Source organism: Monocercomonoides exilis (assembly GCF_001643675.1).
Source record: "Monocercomonoides exilis strain PA203 chromosome Unknown scaffold6-2077815, whole genome shotgun sequence".
Taxonomy (NCBI): Eukaryota; Preaxostyla; order Oxymonadida; family Polymastigidae; genus Monocercomonoides; species Monocercomonoides exilis.
Window position 1 is genome coordinate 1,620,221 of NW_027150551.1, and position 16,733 is coordinate 1,636,953.

Genomic DNA, 16,733 nt, shown 5'->3' on the forward strand with positions numbered 1-16,733 from the left:
TTTTGTTTCTATGTAACTTTATTGCTTTTTAAAATTTTTTTGAATAAGAAAAAAATTGTTGAAATGAAATTATGTTATTGTTATTAAACAAAAATTCAGGCAAAATCCAATTATAACATCTGCCTTTAAAAATTTACTTTCTTTAATTAAGAAAAAGAGTACAAAGATTTGTAAATAAGTTGAAAAATAAACATGAAAAAAAGGATCCAATTAGAAAATTCTATCCAAAGACTGATTAAGTGCACCTAGAATTGAAAATATGTAAAACTGAAATCAAAAAAGAACATCTCGATTAGAAAAAGTTTCATTTTTTTTTTTTTTTTGCTAATGATCTTTCAGCCGACCCGAATCTTCCACTCTTTGCCTGATTAATTCTATTAGTTTCTTATCTCTAAGCAATGTCTCAATGTTGCAGAGGATGCGATATTTCCAATAATGCTTTCTATTTGAAGGCTGATTGATCCACTCCTCCCATGGATTACTATGAAACAGTACGCCCTTGCGCTTCTCGCCTCCAATTGCAACAATATCTTGAAATGGAAAAATAGCAAGCATTGCGGGGGAATAGAAATGCATATCAAGGAGCCTTAAATGCTGTGAAGTTGGAAGATACCGAGGGACTCCTGTTGGGTATGTATAAGGAGGAGATATTGACAAAGGTTCTTCCAATGCGTCTTCATTTTCGCTTTCACCATTAGAATATTCTTCTAAAAATTCGTTGTTTTTAAAATAATCATGCTTTTTTATTGATTGTGATTCACTCCTTTTAAATTCATTCGCATATGAAGAATTGAGAAAGGTCGATTCATCAATAAAAGAATTGCCTAAAAGTCTGTACCAAACATCAGTTACAATGGACATTCCCGCTTTTCCTTCAGGGCTGCTGATATATTCCTTGAAGCGTTGTTCTCGTTCGTAATTTCGCTTTGATTTTCTTTTTTCTAGTTCGCTTTTTACTGATGATAATTGCATAGAAGATAAAACGGATGATTGAGAAATAGATACAGATTCATCACAACTTTTTGCATTTTCAGCCAAAATTGCACCCTTTTCTTTTTCACTATTCTTTTCGTCTTTTTCTTCGAAAACTCCATGTCTTTTCAAACTTTTCTTTTTTCCCCTGTATTTATTTGAATCATCTAGATCGCAAAGTTCCCACCAGGCACGAAGGGGAGGCATGTCGTGTGTTGATGTTGTTGCAACAACGCGCTCAGAATAGTCACTTGGATGCATGCAATGCCCTTCAATCCCATCAATTACTGATCCAGGCGCAAGGATCCCTTCACTTCTTCTTTTTTCTCTCTGTTTTTCTTCCACATCAAATGATGGCATGCGCTGCACTCGCAACCCTAAAATGTTGAATTCGTTCATAACATGAGGTACACAATGCGCAACATGCCCCAAATCCTCTCCACACATTAACATTCTCGATGATTGCTTTAACCACGAAAGTTTCCGATGACCAGATGAGCGAAATTCTTCTTCGTGCCATCGGTAAAAATAATCATCACAAAATGACAACAGTTTCTCCTTGCAATTCGCATCCAGCCGCTGATAAGATAAAGATGAGCCTATGTTGAAACGTGGCACATAATAATCATTCCCATACTTGTATAAGCATACTGAATTTTTGAGTGCCCAAAACTTCTTCATGTGCTGGTCAAATTCTCTCACTCTTTCGGCAGGCGTATCATCATTTATGCCCCACTTTGAAGCTTCGTGTGCTTCAATGGCGGCTTCTGTTTCAAACTCAGCTTTGAAAACGAAATCTCCTTCTTCAATAGTCGGATTACCTTGCTTTAAATACTCTTCAATTACTTCTGCTGAAGTCATCTCAATTGGATCTTCAACAATTTCTTCTTCTTCATCTTCTTCCTTGGCATCATTTCTGTCTGTGATTGGTAAAGTTTGTGTAACAGAAGGAATTGTCGAATAAGAAAATGTACATTCATTTTCAGATGCGTGCGACCCGAGACATCTTCCTTTAGCCTTTTCTGCTTCAGCTCGCTTTCTCTTTTCACTCTTCTCAATTCCAAACAGGCTCTCTACAAACTGTCTGGTGATATAAGGTTTTGTAAGCTTATCGTTGTCATCCGAAACTCCTTTGAATGCTAGTCCTGTTTTATAGACCATGGAGCCAGGAACAAATCGTGCATGAAGCCCTGAACGGCATTGAAGAGGAATCTCCCAAATACGGAAAAAGCCCAAAATGTGATCGATTCGATAAGAATGGAAAAATCTGCTCATAACCTTCAGCCGATTAGCCCACCACACAAAATTGTCTTCCATTATGTTATCCCAGTTGTATGTTGGGAAATTCCAATTTTGACCTGAAACAGCGAATGCATCTGGGGGAGCACCAGCTTGTGTGTTGAGACGAAAATATCGCCTGAAGTACCACGTATCAGCAGAATGAGCATCCACTCCAATAGGCACGTCTCCTTTGAGGAACACACGAAGCTCAGCGCACTTTGCGCTGGCCTCTCTGAGCTGTTTGTCCAAAATGTACTGCACCCACATGTAAAACCGAACCAAAGGCCATGCTGGATCTTCGTTGGACACAACCTTTTCAACAACAGATTGAACCATCTGCTCAATTTCTTTCTCTCTTTCTCTGATTGCTGCTGGAGTTTCAAGTGAAGCCGTAGATGAAGAGAGTGCGCTGTCTTCATTTTTCAAGGTATCACTTTTCTCTCCCTTCAAACTGTATGGCCACAAATGCCAATTGGTTGTGTGTTGTATTTCACTTATAGCTTTGAAAGCAGCATACGAAGGAAGCCAATACTCACTCTCCTTTACAAACTGTTCAAATTCTTCATTTCCATCGACTAGCCCTTTAGCTAAGTGATACTCGTATATTTCATGAAGCCATTTTAACTTTATCTTCAATGTTTCTTCATAGTCCATAAACTTTTTGTTTAAGTGTTTTCTTTTTGTTTCAATCTCCTCAAGTACAGATGCAGGTAAAGGATCAATAGAATCAATATTCACATAGATTGGATGAAGCGCAAAAGATGACACCGAAGAATATGGATAAGAATCCACCCATTTTGTCTCGTGCACCATCGTGTCTGTCACCGGAAGCAACTGAATACAGCGCAATCCACACATCGAGCACCATTTAGCAAACAGAGGAATATCACAAAATTCGCCACAGCCAACAGATCTCTTTGATCGCAGAGAAAAAACAGGAATCACCACCCCAGCAGCTCTGAAATGCGGTTGAGATGGATATGTAAAGGTTCCGCATTCAATAAATAAAAATTGTGCCTTAATTTTTGTTTTATCCATTGGAAAAGAATTTGATGAAGAAGCAGAAGATTGAGACGACGATGCAAATGATGAATTTTGATTTTCTGGTCTTAAATCATCGTCACAAACTTGCTGAAACAAATCATCATCTTCGTCATAAATTTCTGGTGTAGCCTTTTCTTTTACAAAATTAGTCTTTAGAAGGCCCATTTTTATTGCTTCGGTTAATTTGATTGGAGCCAAAGCTCCGGTCCATAATTGCGCTTGACTATTTTCATCAATGCATACAATACTTGGAGCTTCAACATGCTTAACTTCTTGTTCTGTTGTGTCGCAATCACGGCCTTCGTCGTGAGTCAATACAAATTTAAAATGCAATGGAAACTCATCCTCACCAAAATTGCGCATGCACTGAAAGAGCGGAAACTCCTTATCGTGAAGTCCTTGAGCCGAGTGACAAGACCAGAAAAAGTTTTTCCTTGTTCCTCCAATCAAACGAACAGTTTCTTTTGGCGAAATAAGAGGAACTGGAACTTCAAAAATAACAGAGTTTTGACCAACAGGTGGATTATCTAAATGTGGAAGCGATGTCGGATGCTCCCGTCGTAAGCAGACATCATGAAGAGCAGTTGTCGATGAAACGTCTTCAAAGAAATTTGGAGCCAAATGCCAAACATCTCTAACTTCCACAAGTTCTTCAAGCAAGAAATGCAACAAAACAAAGAAAATAGATCATTTGTAAATAAGAGATTATTAATAATATGATTTCTTTTCAAACCTCCTTCAGGAATAAAAAAACAACGTATTCGGTTCACTCCATTTTCCCATTCAATTTGTCCATCTCTTTCAACAAAATACTTTATATGCAAATAAATATATATAAACAGTACATTTAAACAAAAATATAGCAATTTTATACCTTATATTCAAACTTTACACCAGCATCGACAAGAACAAATGCTGACCATATCTCTCCATTGCAAACGCAATGCACAGCAAAGTTAGGTTTCCATTTCCCGAGAGACGTATTGGAACCACTTATGCATATATTTTCTCCCCATTTAGTTCGATATTTCACCGAAAAAAGAACAACAATTTTTCCCATTAAAAAGGGATAAATACAAATGGTTAAGATCAGTTTGAAAGTCAGATTATTTCTGTGGATTTTCTTTTTTCATTTAAAAAACTTACTTCTTCATGTAAAATATTTTATTTAATTTCGTGGGTATCATTTATAATTGTGGAATGATTTCTTGTGACGAGCAATGATGTAGTGTATTTTTCGTGAAATTCTTGACTCTTTTGGAAATTGTTTCTTTTATGAGTCGGATTAGTGATTTACACACTTGATCGCTGAGCTCAAACACAATTTTAATCATTCAAATATTCGAACCATTTTGAACTTCGGCAATAGAATATGATATCAAAGTTTTCTGTGTGACAAAGAACAAAACGAATCTTCCAAATTTTTAAATGGAGATATTAATGTACAATGTTATTTTAAATTTCGTTGATTTTTTTTCCTAAAGTTATTTTTAAAACATAAATCAATTCACACAACATTTTTCTCTGTATTTTAAACAAATGAACGCAACGCATTCATTACGAAAATTATTTAAACAATTTGCTTGATGCATATATCAAATTATTTAAATAGGTTAATAAAACAAAATTGCCATTTCGGAAATGGGCATTCATTGATCAAAATGATAAAAAATGTTATTATTGTCGTTTATTTATTCACATTTTTTATTGATATAAGTATTTGCAATGAAACACCTCAACAATATCACTTTACTGTGTTCCACACAAACGATGGTTTGCTGGAAAGATCTTTTTTAGAAAATATTTGAATATCTTTAATTTGACTCACTATTACAGTGCATGGCTGGGCTAACGGTAAACCCCATGAAAAGTATTTTGATGGATCTTTGGCGGATTACGAAAATTTGATTTGGCATTCAAAAAACAAAGCAAATTCTACTCATATTGTTCTTTCATTCGATTCTGGAGATTGGACAGTTGTTTGTTTTCCAATCATAAAATTTATGTATTGTCACGTTATATATATTTCTATTTGGCGATTAAACTAGGGAACAGGATTGTCTGACGGAACGCCTATTCCTGGCTCTTTTATGTTTGAACTTGCTTTCAACATGTCACTTGATGCTTGGTCAATGGGAACTCATGAATTTTACAGCGAAAATACCGTACGCTTTATAAATCAAAATGTTACAAAATTGCTTGGAGAAAGGTTGAGTTATTTGTTTATGAAGAATGAGTGATAATCATTTTAATAAAAATTTAAATAGGTATCTTGCTGGAAACACAAAAATGAAAAATACATCTGCACCGATTGCAAATACTCACATCATAAAAGATTTTCCAGGATTTGGCAAAGTTGCTATTTTTTCTTTTATGTATACGTGGAAGCCTCCAACTGATGTTGCATTTATTACTGATATGAAAATTGCTTTAACAGAGAGTCATTATGTGGATACCATACAAAATAAAGAAGTGAAATTTGCAATTGTTTTAGCGCATCTGGATCCAGGTTTTGAAGAAGCAACACAAATAATTGACGATATTCACTCAAAAAGACCAGATGTTCCTGTGCTTTATCTTGGGGCAAACACCCATTTCGAAAACGTGACGCATAAAGGAAATGGGAAGCAGCTTCGAATACAAAGTGGAGGATTTTTTTACCAAATTGGTAAGATTGACTTTGATCTGATTCCTTCAAAAGATGCTGATGAAGCTCAGTTTTCAATAGCAAATGAAAAAGTTGTATTTATTCCAACAAATGTGGCTGAAATGAAAAAAGCAGCAGGATTTGCTGAGCATTCCAATTCGTCCCCTCAATCATCTCAAAAAGAAGGACTGGCAGCTTATTCGGAAGATGAATGGGAAACAGAAAATGGAAAGAAGATGAGAGAAGCAACAAGAGCGCAGGTTTCGCAGCTTGGATTAGATGATGTCATGGGCTGTTCTCCACAGACATACTACAAATTCCAGAATGCAAGTTTAAACGAGTCACTGTACAATTTGCTGTTGAACACGGTGTATCCAAGCATAAACCCATATCCGAGGAGCCTTGACAAAAAGGAGGATCGGATGACTTATGAACAGTGGCTGGAGTGGAATCGGACAAACGGAGAAACTTCACCCGCCGAACAAGCTCCAAAGTGCACGATTACTGTTTATGCGTCAAACTATGCAACACAGCGGACTTCAATGTTTGAAGGAAGTGTTTCTATGGATGATGTTATCTCTATCGATCCATTCAATTATAAGCTGTGTTCGTTCAGAGATCTCAAACACTCCCATCTGCAGATGATGTTCAACTCAGATATTGAGTCTGCAAATAGTGCAGAGTGCGAAGAGGAAGATATTCTGTGCCAAAACAATTCACCTCACAAGCATTCTTTCTCTTCATCTGGCATTACTCGCTCTCCTTCTGATTCACATCATTCATCTGGGCTGTTTCAGCAATTTAGACATTCAAATGACATTCTGCCATTTGTCGACCGAATGAACTATTCAAGATTCATTCATACGGATGTCTGCGAATACGACATCATATCTTCCACATACGACTGCAAGAGGATGCAAGATATTCTAAATAAAATTCTTCCATCACAATATTTCTATTTGACCCATCCAAGTCAAAAAAGAACAAGAGAAGTGTGGTTAGAATACATGAGGTCTTATATGCAATGCCCACTCACTCGAAAGGGCGATCATAAGCGCGCTGCTGGATATATCGGATCCGGAATCGCTTTATTGATATTAGTGTTTTTATATTTTGCAAGTCTTTGGATATATTTAGAATTAAAAAGATATCACAGAAAAATAGCATATCACAGATTGAAAAACAAAGAAGGATCGATGATGACTGAAATTCGAAAGAATTCAATAAAATTATCTTGAGCTCCTTTTTATCTTTTTGTTAAATTTCATACTTCATATTTGTTCAACATTTTTTTAATTCAATTTTCATCTTTTTGTTGTATAAATGTTGTTCTGTTCAATATATTTTCTTTCTTTAATGTAATATTGGTTTTGAAATCTGTAATATTTTCTTTTTCAAACAGTTTTTGAAAGATTATGGTTTTCGTGTTTATCATTCAAAAATAATATATCCCAATATTACATTTTTTAATTTTTATTTTGCTGTTATTCTTGTTTCAGTGCAGTAATAGCTGCTTTTCTTTCACAGTTTTAATATTTTCGTTTCTTGATAAAGTTTCTGTCATTGATTTGAAATAAAACTTGTTGAAGAAAAGAGACTGATGTCAAGTTTTCCATGTTCTGGAGACTCTTCACCAAGATCATTTGAAATTACAAAACAGAAAAATGAACAGCTAGAAAAAGAAAACAAAATGCTGAAACTTTCTGTTCAGGAACAAAAACAGCAAATTGAGCGTCTGACAAGCCGAATTCATGAACTTGAATCGAAAGTTTCATTTCTCCACGAAGATTATCTTGTATGACTTATATTTTTGTTGTCCTTTGCAATTAATGTCATTCCCTTTTAATAGATGAAAATACAAACGCTTAGAGACAAAACAGATCATTCAAAGGATATTTTTTCAAATAATAATTCAACATCCACAAACTTGCCATCCTTTGCTGTACAGCGTGGATTATTTGGATATTCAGACAGCATGCATTCTCGTCGCATGTCATTTGATGCTCGTGCGTCTCATGATATGTTTGTTCCATCGACTTTGTCTGCACTGCCTTCTCCCGCAGCTGAAGAAGAATCGTCAATAATTCAACAGAAAGAAGCCACGCGTCTTGAATTGGTGGGAACAGTCGAGCCTACAACGTCTACAGTTGATGGTTACGTGAAAAAACGCAATTTTGATTCCGAAAGGGCATGCGTTTTAGGTGTTTGTGTGATGGACAAAAAAGCCACTTCAAAGCCAATGCACGAAATACTGAAGCGAATACAAGAGCATGGAGACATAAAAATTGTCCACTTTGGGGAGCAAGTTATCAAAGAGCGTCCAGTGACAGAGTGGCCGCATTGCGACATCTTGCTATCATTCTTTTCTGGTGGGTTTCCAATTGAAAAAGCAATTGAATATGTGAAATTACGTAATCCGTTCCAAATAAACGATTTATGCGGCCAGCTGGATCTCTTCTCAAGAGATAAGATTTATGAGCGTCTAACACAGCATAACATTCCAGTCCCTTCGTATGCTGTGATTTATCGGGATGAGTTTGGTAATCCGAATCCTTTATGCAATGTGGAAGAACACACAAACTACATTCTCATCGGAACCAAAAGAATCACCAAGCCATTTGTTGAGAAGCCGCTCGATGCAGAAGACCACGATGTGTGGCTGTACTACCATTCTGATCAGGGCGGTGGAGCGCGAAGAATGTTCCGAAAGAAAGACAACAAGTCGAGTGAGTTTGATCCGTCAATCACGCACATCCGCACTGATCGCTCGTATTTGTATGAGGAGTTCATCCCGGCGGATGGGTCGATGGACGTGAAGGTGTATGCTGTTCTGCCAGACTACGTGCACTGCGAGCTGCGGAAGTCGCCTACAGTCGATGGGATTGTGGAGCGCGATGCAAACAAGAAGGAGATACGCCGAGTGACACAGGCAACAGAAGCAGAAAGGCACTACGCGCAGATTATCGGGAAGGTCTTCAACCAGCGTGTGTGCGGGTTCGACATGCTGAGGAAGACGCGGAATGGGAAGACTCAGACGTACGTGTGCGATGTGAATGGCTGGTCGTTTGTGAAAGGCGACCCGAACTATTACGAAGGCGTGTCTCGTATCCTGCGCAATCTGATGCTGCAGGCAAAAGCAAGGTTGAAGCAGCCAAAGCCGTTGCTTCACCCAGCAATTAGCGAGAACGACCGGAAAAGCGCGACTCTTAAACGTGTTTCTGCATACTTCAAAAGCGGAGAAAATGAGCCAAAGCAAAAAGTGAAAGTGCTCATCAGCTCTGAGAACTTTCCTCGATTAGTTGAGTTTTTTTCCACTTTAGCTTATCTTGTTTCTTTTGCTTCCAATGAATACATTTTCGGTGGAACATGTCCGTCGCTCCGAGGTGTTGTTGGGGCGTGCACCAGCTTTGAGGGATGGCAAGACGATGACGACGTTGCAGATTCTTTTGAGATTCTTGAGCATCGTCGGTCACACATTCATTTTGCTTCTATAATACAGGAGCTTCGTGCTGGAGAGAAGACAGTTGCCGACGCTTCTCAGTGCAACTCCCAAGCATCTTTGTTGTCAACATCCGTTGAAGCTCAACCGATGCTGCCGAATGCATCTGTACAGCCTTCTTCGTCATCTACAGCAGAAGAAGACGCACAGTGCCAATCTGATGAGTTGCACACAGATCGAAGTATTTCTCCGTATATTTTCGGAGGACAGCACATTTCACAGCCGATTCCAACCCTGGCGCCACTTTCTGAAGGCGCATCTGATGACAGCAACGCCCAGCGCCCTTCTTCCACTTCTCCTTCTGTTACTGCATCACAAACTGCAGCAGATGAACCGAAATCATTGCCTTCTGTACAGCTTCCTGAACAGATGTCATCTCCTATGACCAATATGGCATTAGCATTAGATGCTTCTATTTCTTCTCTTTCAACAGAAAATGGTCGGACAGCATCGTCTTCACCACATGCTTGGACGCTGCCAGTATCGCCAAGAAAAATGGAGGCGACCACTTCAAACTTTGCTGCACCTGATCCTTTGATTCAAGAAGATGAGTTATTTGTTGCAGAAAATGACATATCAGATGCAAGTGTGTGTTCTGACCAGGCCTCGCTGATTGCCGTGTATTCGCCTCCGTTCTCTGCCCATCGACATCGCTCTTCCTTTTCGAGCACTTCGAGTGTATCGTCAGCTGAATTTGCACCGCCTTCAGCTGTTCCCATTCAAAAGCCTGCGTCAGGTGCGCTGTTGCCACCCACCACTTTCCGCTTTTTGCCGTCTTGCGTGCATGCCAATCTCCCGTTCCCTGCCCACGAGACTTCCTTCTCACCACCAGAACCGATACCGTTTGCCGGCAATGAGTCTGCTCCTCTCAGATCTGCCTCTGCAATCAGCATGAACAGCAGCTTGTATCGCTCAACGGCTGGCAGCCCTTCCCAGCTCTTTTCAAATTATTTCCAGTCAGATACGCAATTGAAGGCCAAACTGCGGAGTGACAAGAAGCGGAAGAAAAGAGACCGCAACAATGGATTTTCCATCTCAATCAAAAGCAACCCTGAGATTTTCAGAAAATTCTATACTATTTTGAAGGAGGAGCTGGAGAAAGCGTTTCTTCTTGCTGCGCAGACAGGATCAGTTGGAGAATCAAAAGAACAAGCAAATTCGTATTCTCCGTCTCAGAGTTATGTAATGCCATCTCCGCTGATCACAGCCCCAACCTCTGTTTCTTTGGCAACGCCATCAACCGTAATTTCTTCTGCATCATCTTCTTCTGCTGCTACTACTACTTCTACTTCTTCTTCAATCTCTGCAAATCCTTCTTCGACTTCATCTTCTGCTTTGCCATATCCAACAAACAATGCTTCATCAGCACAGCCGACTTTCATCCACCCAATAGCTTCGTCTCCTGTGCTGTCGCATCCGCCATTGGTTTCCTTTGAGCCTCAAAGCAAACAATTGCTAGCACTTCGCAGACAGCAGCAGCAAACAAGCCCAATGCCCTCTCATCCGTGCGACCGCCAATCGAAAAAGAGTACAGCTGCAACTTCTCAAGCGAACGGTGTGTCTTCCCCAGCACCTTCGTCCCCATCTTCCCATCCAACAGCGTTTGTCAGGCCCCAATCAGCTGGGCAGTCATCTCGCAACTCAGTTGCCTCTGATCGGATGTCTGTTGTGCACTCCGTCGACGAGGAAGGCGACGAGCGCAACGAAAACAACTACAACTTCCGCTTCCGCCTGCGTGTGATGGATGTGGCGACGGGGAGCGAGGATGTTCTGGAAGCATTGCAGGACATACTGGCTGTGATGGAAATGGGGAGAAGAGGGCTGAAGATAGAGGCACGGACTGCGAGGCTGACGCCAAGTGGAGATCTGTGCGGATTGTATAAAGAGCCAACGTCTAAGAAAAAGAGCAAGACGAAGAAGATGCAGCAGCCAAAGAAGAAGGGTGTTGAGAAGAAAGGCGAAGATGAAGAGAAGACGGATAGCTACACGCATTTGACTGATATGGACGAGGAAGGAGAAACAGACCAGCTGGAAAGCGACATTGGCAGCGATGTCGACGTTTCAGACACTGCCTCTTTCTTGTCTTCTGCCTCGTCTGCAATCAATGCCCCTGACAATCTGTTTCCAAACGAGCCAGAAGAAGTCACATACATCGTGCTCACCTGTCGCTGGGGTGGTACTCTGAGCCATTCTGGCTGGCGCGCATCGCAAATGCTGGGGCAGATGTTCCGCTCGATCTTCTTGCCGTCGTCGCAGCTGTCTCCGGTGCCTTCGCCTGAAGCAGTGGCCGAGTGCGATGCGAAAGACGGTACCGAGTTCGTCCGCTCTGCCACCTTCCACACGACCATCCAGCGACGCTCGCAGGCATCGGCAGTCGGCTTTGCGGATGCGTTCTACAGTGGAACCATGAACAAAGACGCAGACCCGAGCGATTTGGCTGACCCGGCGCAGCTCATCACGCAGCTACCGTGTGTTTCTGAGCTGCAGAAGAAAGATCACATTCTTGTCATCGACTCTCCGCTGCTCCGTGGTGACCAGCACGAAAACGCGAGGATCCGGCTGTGGGACATGAAGAGCAAGCTGAAGAATGTGCTGATTGTGAACAGGGAATACGGCTACGAGCCAGAAGACTACGACAACCCGATCATCGCAGCGCTGCTGTCGTGCGGGCTGAAGAAGCTGGGCAATCCTCACGCGCGTCTGGTGGCTATTCATTCTTCGATGCACTCGTTTATCCGCCGCCTGGAGAGCATTGAGAAGGGCAACAAAGGAAAGTCCTGTTTGGACTTGACAGCAGAACTGGAAAAGGAAAGAGCCAAAACGAAAGAGAAAAGAGAGAATTCTGTTCCGAGTCAGCTGTCTTTGTTCCAACAGACAACAAGCTCCACCGCAAATGCTTCGACAAATACAAACACGGATTCTGTTTCAGATGAGTTCGGAAAGATGACTATTATTTCTGCTTCGTCTGCTGCTTCAGCAGCATCGCCTTTTTCGAGTGAAGCATCTCCAGCCACATTTTTTTCTCTGATTGGTCCATCATCCACAACAACAACTACTACTACTACTTCTTCTCCTTCTCCTTCTTCTTCTCCTTCATCATCGTCTTCTTCTTCTTCAACAACTACCAACATTATTACATCCTCTTCTGCTTCCACTTCTGCTGTTGTTAATGCTCCCTTCTCTGTGTTGGTGCCAACAGATCCATCATATCATCAAGATACTTCTCTGTCATCCTCATCTTCCTTCTCTTTCTTGCCTCCGATTGCTTCATCTACTTCATCATCATCTCTATCATCAACTACTCCTGAGCCTCCTTCATCTGCATTCCTCCCTCTTCACCACACCCGCTCTGCCCCAACATCTCCTGAGGTTCGGTCGATGGGAGACCCAAATTCACCTCCACATGCAGACACTTCGCTTATCCTCAGCACAAAAGTGCATTCGCACCAGCAAGACACTTCGGCTGATTCCGCTTTTGCACAAACAGACAATTCAAACGCTTATCCGTTTGCTCCTTCGTCTGAACTGAATGTTTCTGTGCCGCCAAATAAAAACGCACCCACTCTTGAATTCCTATCGCCTATCACTTCTTTGTCCAATTATCCTGCTTTGTCTACTTCATCTGTTCAAATGCTTCCAACATTTTCAAATTTATCAAGTTCAACTTCGTCATCATCCTCCTCCTCCTCCTCCTCATCATCATCATCATCATCAACTCCAGTTTCTTCCTTATCAACTGCACCAATTATACGCACGCTAACTACAAAGAACTCATCTCCTTCCAATTCTCAGACGACTTCCTCGCTTTACAAGCAGTCTTCAACAGATGTTCTGGATGGCTCATTTGTCGGATGCGGAGGAGAATCGCTCTCGTTAATCAAGCAGCGGTGGAAGAAGTTGTATCACTCGCTGCGGCACGAGAATGGCGAGTGGAACACGTCAATCATCATCAACATCTATCAGAACTTGAAGTGGGACATCACCCATAATGCTCCCCTGGCTGAGCTTCTGAGCCCGCTGTATCAGACAATCGCTCCGCTGGCTTTCTTTATCCAGCCGTTGGAGTATGGAATCCTGCTGCGACATCGCATTCAGATATCAAGCGACTTTGCTGGGGAACTGATGAAGCGCGAGATGAAAGAGCTTGTTGGAACCGACCAGTCATCTGCACCAAAAGCAGAGTTCTTCTTCACTGACGATGCAACCATCAACTCGCTTGTGGATCAGATCATCCTGTCGGGGCTGCCTGGATTCCATCTCGAGTCTGCCAGCACACTGGGCGAAATGAACTACTCTTCCTTTGTGCTCTTCAAGACATACGCATCTGCCACAGGCAAAGTGTGGACGGATGTTGAGGTGTCTGCAGGAATCAGCGAAAATCCGTTCCAGATGGTCGGTCCAGCACACACACTGCCTCTGAGCCAGCCAGTTGCATTGCGCGAGGCTATCTGCAAGGAGGATGCAAAGGAGTGCTTCTTCGGAAGCAGCATTCCGATGGCAATTGTTCCGCGACACGAGACACTCAAAGGAATTGTTGCTGTGTTCCGCCACGGTGATCGAAAGCCCAAGCAGAAAATGAAGCTGAATGTAACGAACACGAAAGTTTTGGACTTGTTTTTCCCGCTGGAGGAGATTAACCTTATCATAAATGCACAATCTCTTCCAGATTCTCTGAAGAAGTGCGTGATAACTGCTTCTCGTTCCTTTGATAAAAAAACATGGGCACAAACATTTGGCAATCCTGAGGACGCGATGTCTTCAACAGCCTCTGTTGGAGCTGCCGGCAAAGAAGCTGCGCCTCGCTGGCCTGACTCCATCCTTCTGAAACAGGAATACTCAAACGAGCAGTTTGAGTCGCTGATTAGTCTGCTTGTTGAAGTCATTCACGACAGCAGCAGGAAGCAAGAGGACGAAAAGCACAAGCCAGTTCTGTCGATGCGGCAGAGGCAGAACGATGAGTATGAAGGATACATCAACCTGCACGCTGTCCTCTCAAAAAGCTATGTCGGCATGAAGATCCAAGTGAAGCCCACGAAAGTTCAGCTGCGAACTGTTCGGATTCCGCAGCCCACTCAGAAAGCAAACACTTCCTCTTTCAAGCCAATCGCAGACACGTCGCGAAGGCAGCGCTCCACTTTCCCCAGGCTCAAAGCAAAAGTGGACGAATTCCTTCGCTTCCTGCGGACGGCTGCGGCTTCTCCTCCAACTGCCTCTGGCATCGGTGACAGTAGCAATGCAAATCTCTCTGCTTCTCAATCATCCCTCTCTTCAGCATACCCCCACTCATCGTCTGCCCCTGCTCCGATTGTTCCTGAATATCGAGAAAAGCAGATCGTTGTTGTAACTGAAGCATTGCTTATTGTGAAATGGGGTGGCAGCCTGACACATGCAGGATATCATCAATCGAAGCAACTGGGAAGCCTGTTTCGTGAAACGGTGCTTCCGCTGGACAGGGGAGAGTGCAGAACATTCCTGGACAATGTGCATGTGTTCACGAATGGCGAGAGAAGAGTGGAGAGAACAGCAAGAGCATTCACCGAAGCGCTGTTTGGTTTGGATGATCATGAGCTGGTGCAAATAACTCTTGCCTCTCAACTGCTCGATACGGTGCCAGACGAAGCAAGAGACTTTCTTGTTCAAACCAAAAAGAGGATGCAAAAGATTATGCTTATGAACTATGATTTTTCTATCTCGGGGCAGCCTTTGATAACTCCGGAATCGGAAAAGAATGTATATCTCAATTCTTCGTCTTCCTCAGCATCTTCTTCTTCTTCCACAAACTCTTCTGCAAATTCAAATTCCACAACTAATCTATCTTCAGCAGTTAATGACACATTTTCTGCTCTTCAGCCTTCGCATTCAGATTCGCTTTCGTCTCTCACACAATCGCGGGCAGCATCGTCTCCTATATCCACATCTCCGTCTGCTTCATCTCCGACTTCTTCGTTCACATTTCGATCAACACTTTCTAATTCTTCTTTGAACATGTCTTCATCTCCATCATATGTGCCACATCGCTTCCACGCAAACATCGAGAAAATCAAAAATTCACTGCGTGTTTCGGAAGAAGAGCGCAACGACTTCAAAGGAACAACAAACGAGGCTGAGTTTGGGAAGCTTGCGAAAGAGTTTGTGGATGACATCATGCGGTGCAAGCCATGGGGCCTGGCGCAGATTGGAAACCCGCTTGCGCGTCTGGTGCGTCTTGACAGAGGGATACAGTCGTTGAGGGATGATCTGGCACAGAAAGTGGATCAGCTTGATCCCACACAGTATTATGCCCCAATGTGCGAGCATGAGTCATTTCGCACCATGCAGCATCGATGGGAGAAGGCTACTGTTGATCTCCATGACCCAACGACCAACATATGGGATGTGACTAAGATTGGAGATATTTACGATTCGATCCGGTTTGATGTGATTCACATGAAGGACATCTTGTCGCGCCTTTCTGTTCCAATGAACGACCTGCTTTCGAATGCAAAGGCATTGGCAGACTTCTGGGTGACACAAGAATTTGGCATTTCACATCAAGATAAATTCAAAATAGGAAAGCTCATTGCTGGCCCACTGATGAGCCATATTGTGTCGAATATTGAAAATGCAGCGTTTAATTCCGCGCCATCAGTTGATCTGTACTTCACCTCTGAATCTCATCTTCATGGGCTTTTGAACTTGATCATGCTTTCTGGGATTGACGGACTGATGTTGGATCGGGAAAGCATAATGGGGTTGGACTATCTGACACACATTATTTTCAAAGTGTATGAAGCTGAACAGTCAAAAACATTTAGAGTCGAATTGTACATCTCAAGTGGAGCAATTCCATGCAATCCAAAAATGGATCTTGGTCAGACTCATGCTCTCCCTATTGAATCTCCATTCCTTGTTCACGAAGGCTTAACTCTTGTTCAGCTCAGACAAATTTTAGAATCATTTGGTCCTGTTAGTAAATGAAGATTGTGTTATTGATTAGAAATGTTAATCGATTACAATAATCGTTTTCTTCTATATTTATTTATATATATTTCGCATTTTGTTTTATAAGTTTTTATGATTTCGTTTTGCTCTGTATGTTTTTTTGGAGCATTACTTTACAACATTTCAGTGTACGCGAAGAGCATAACTATTCATTCATTTGGCTTTATTTGTAAAAAATTTTTTAAATTAAAAAAAACAGAAGAAAAGTTCAATTTTATCTGCCTGTCAATCTCCCTCATTTTTTTATAGAAAACAGACTTTTTTCTCATACACTGTTTCATATGTTCACACACGTTGATAAAATGATGG

The 16,733-nt window shown here is 41.7% G+C and overlaps 3 protein-coding genes across 3 annotated transcripts; 2 read left to right on the top strand and 1 right to left on the bottom strand.

The window, feature by feature from the left end:
* On the bottom strand, positions 1-4,357 carry MONOS_4266 (putative glycoside hydrolase family 77 protein; the record flags this gene model as incomplete). The annotated part of the gene is made up of 3 exons (XM_067874326.1): positions 1-3,947; positions 4,031-4,109; positions 4,172-4,357. The coding sequence occupies 3 exons, from the start codon at positions 4,355-4,357 to the stop codon at positions 325-327; spliced, it is 3,888 nt and encodes a 1,295-aa protein (XP_067733971.1). The 3' UTR covers positions 1-324.
* Positions 4,358-4,958: 601 nt separating this feature from the next.
* MONOS_4267 (putative 5' nucleotidase family protein) lies at positions 4,959-7,635 on the top strand (the record flags this gene model as incomplete). The annotated part of the gene is made up of 4 exons (XM_067874327.1): positions 4,959-5,070; positions 5,134-5,276; positions 5,346-5,506; positions 5,565-7,635. 4 exons carry the CDS (start codon positions 4,959-4,961, stop codon positions 7,180-7,182), a joined length of 2,034 nt encoding a protein of 677 aa, XP_067733972.1. The 3' UTR covers positions 7,183-7,635.
* On the top strand, positions 7,635-16,580 carry MONOS_4268 (putative inositol hexakisphosphate and diphosphoinositol-pentakisphosphate kinase VIP1; the record flags this gene model as incomplete). The annotated part of the gene is made up of 2 exons (XM_067874328.1): positions 7,635-7,739; positions 7,794-16,580. The coding sequence occupies 2 exons, from the start codon at positions 7,635-7,637 to the stop codon at positions 16,398-16,400; spliced, it is 8,712 nt and encodes a 2,903-aa protein (XP_067733973.1). The 3' UTR covers positions 16,401-16,580.
* Between the last annotated feature and the right edge of the window lie 153 nt (positions 16,581-16,733).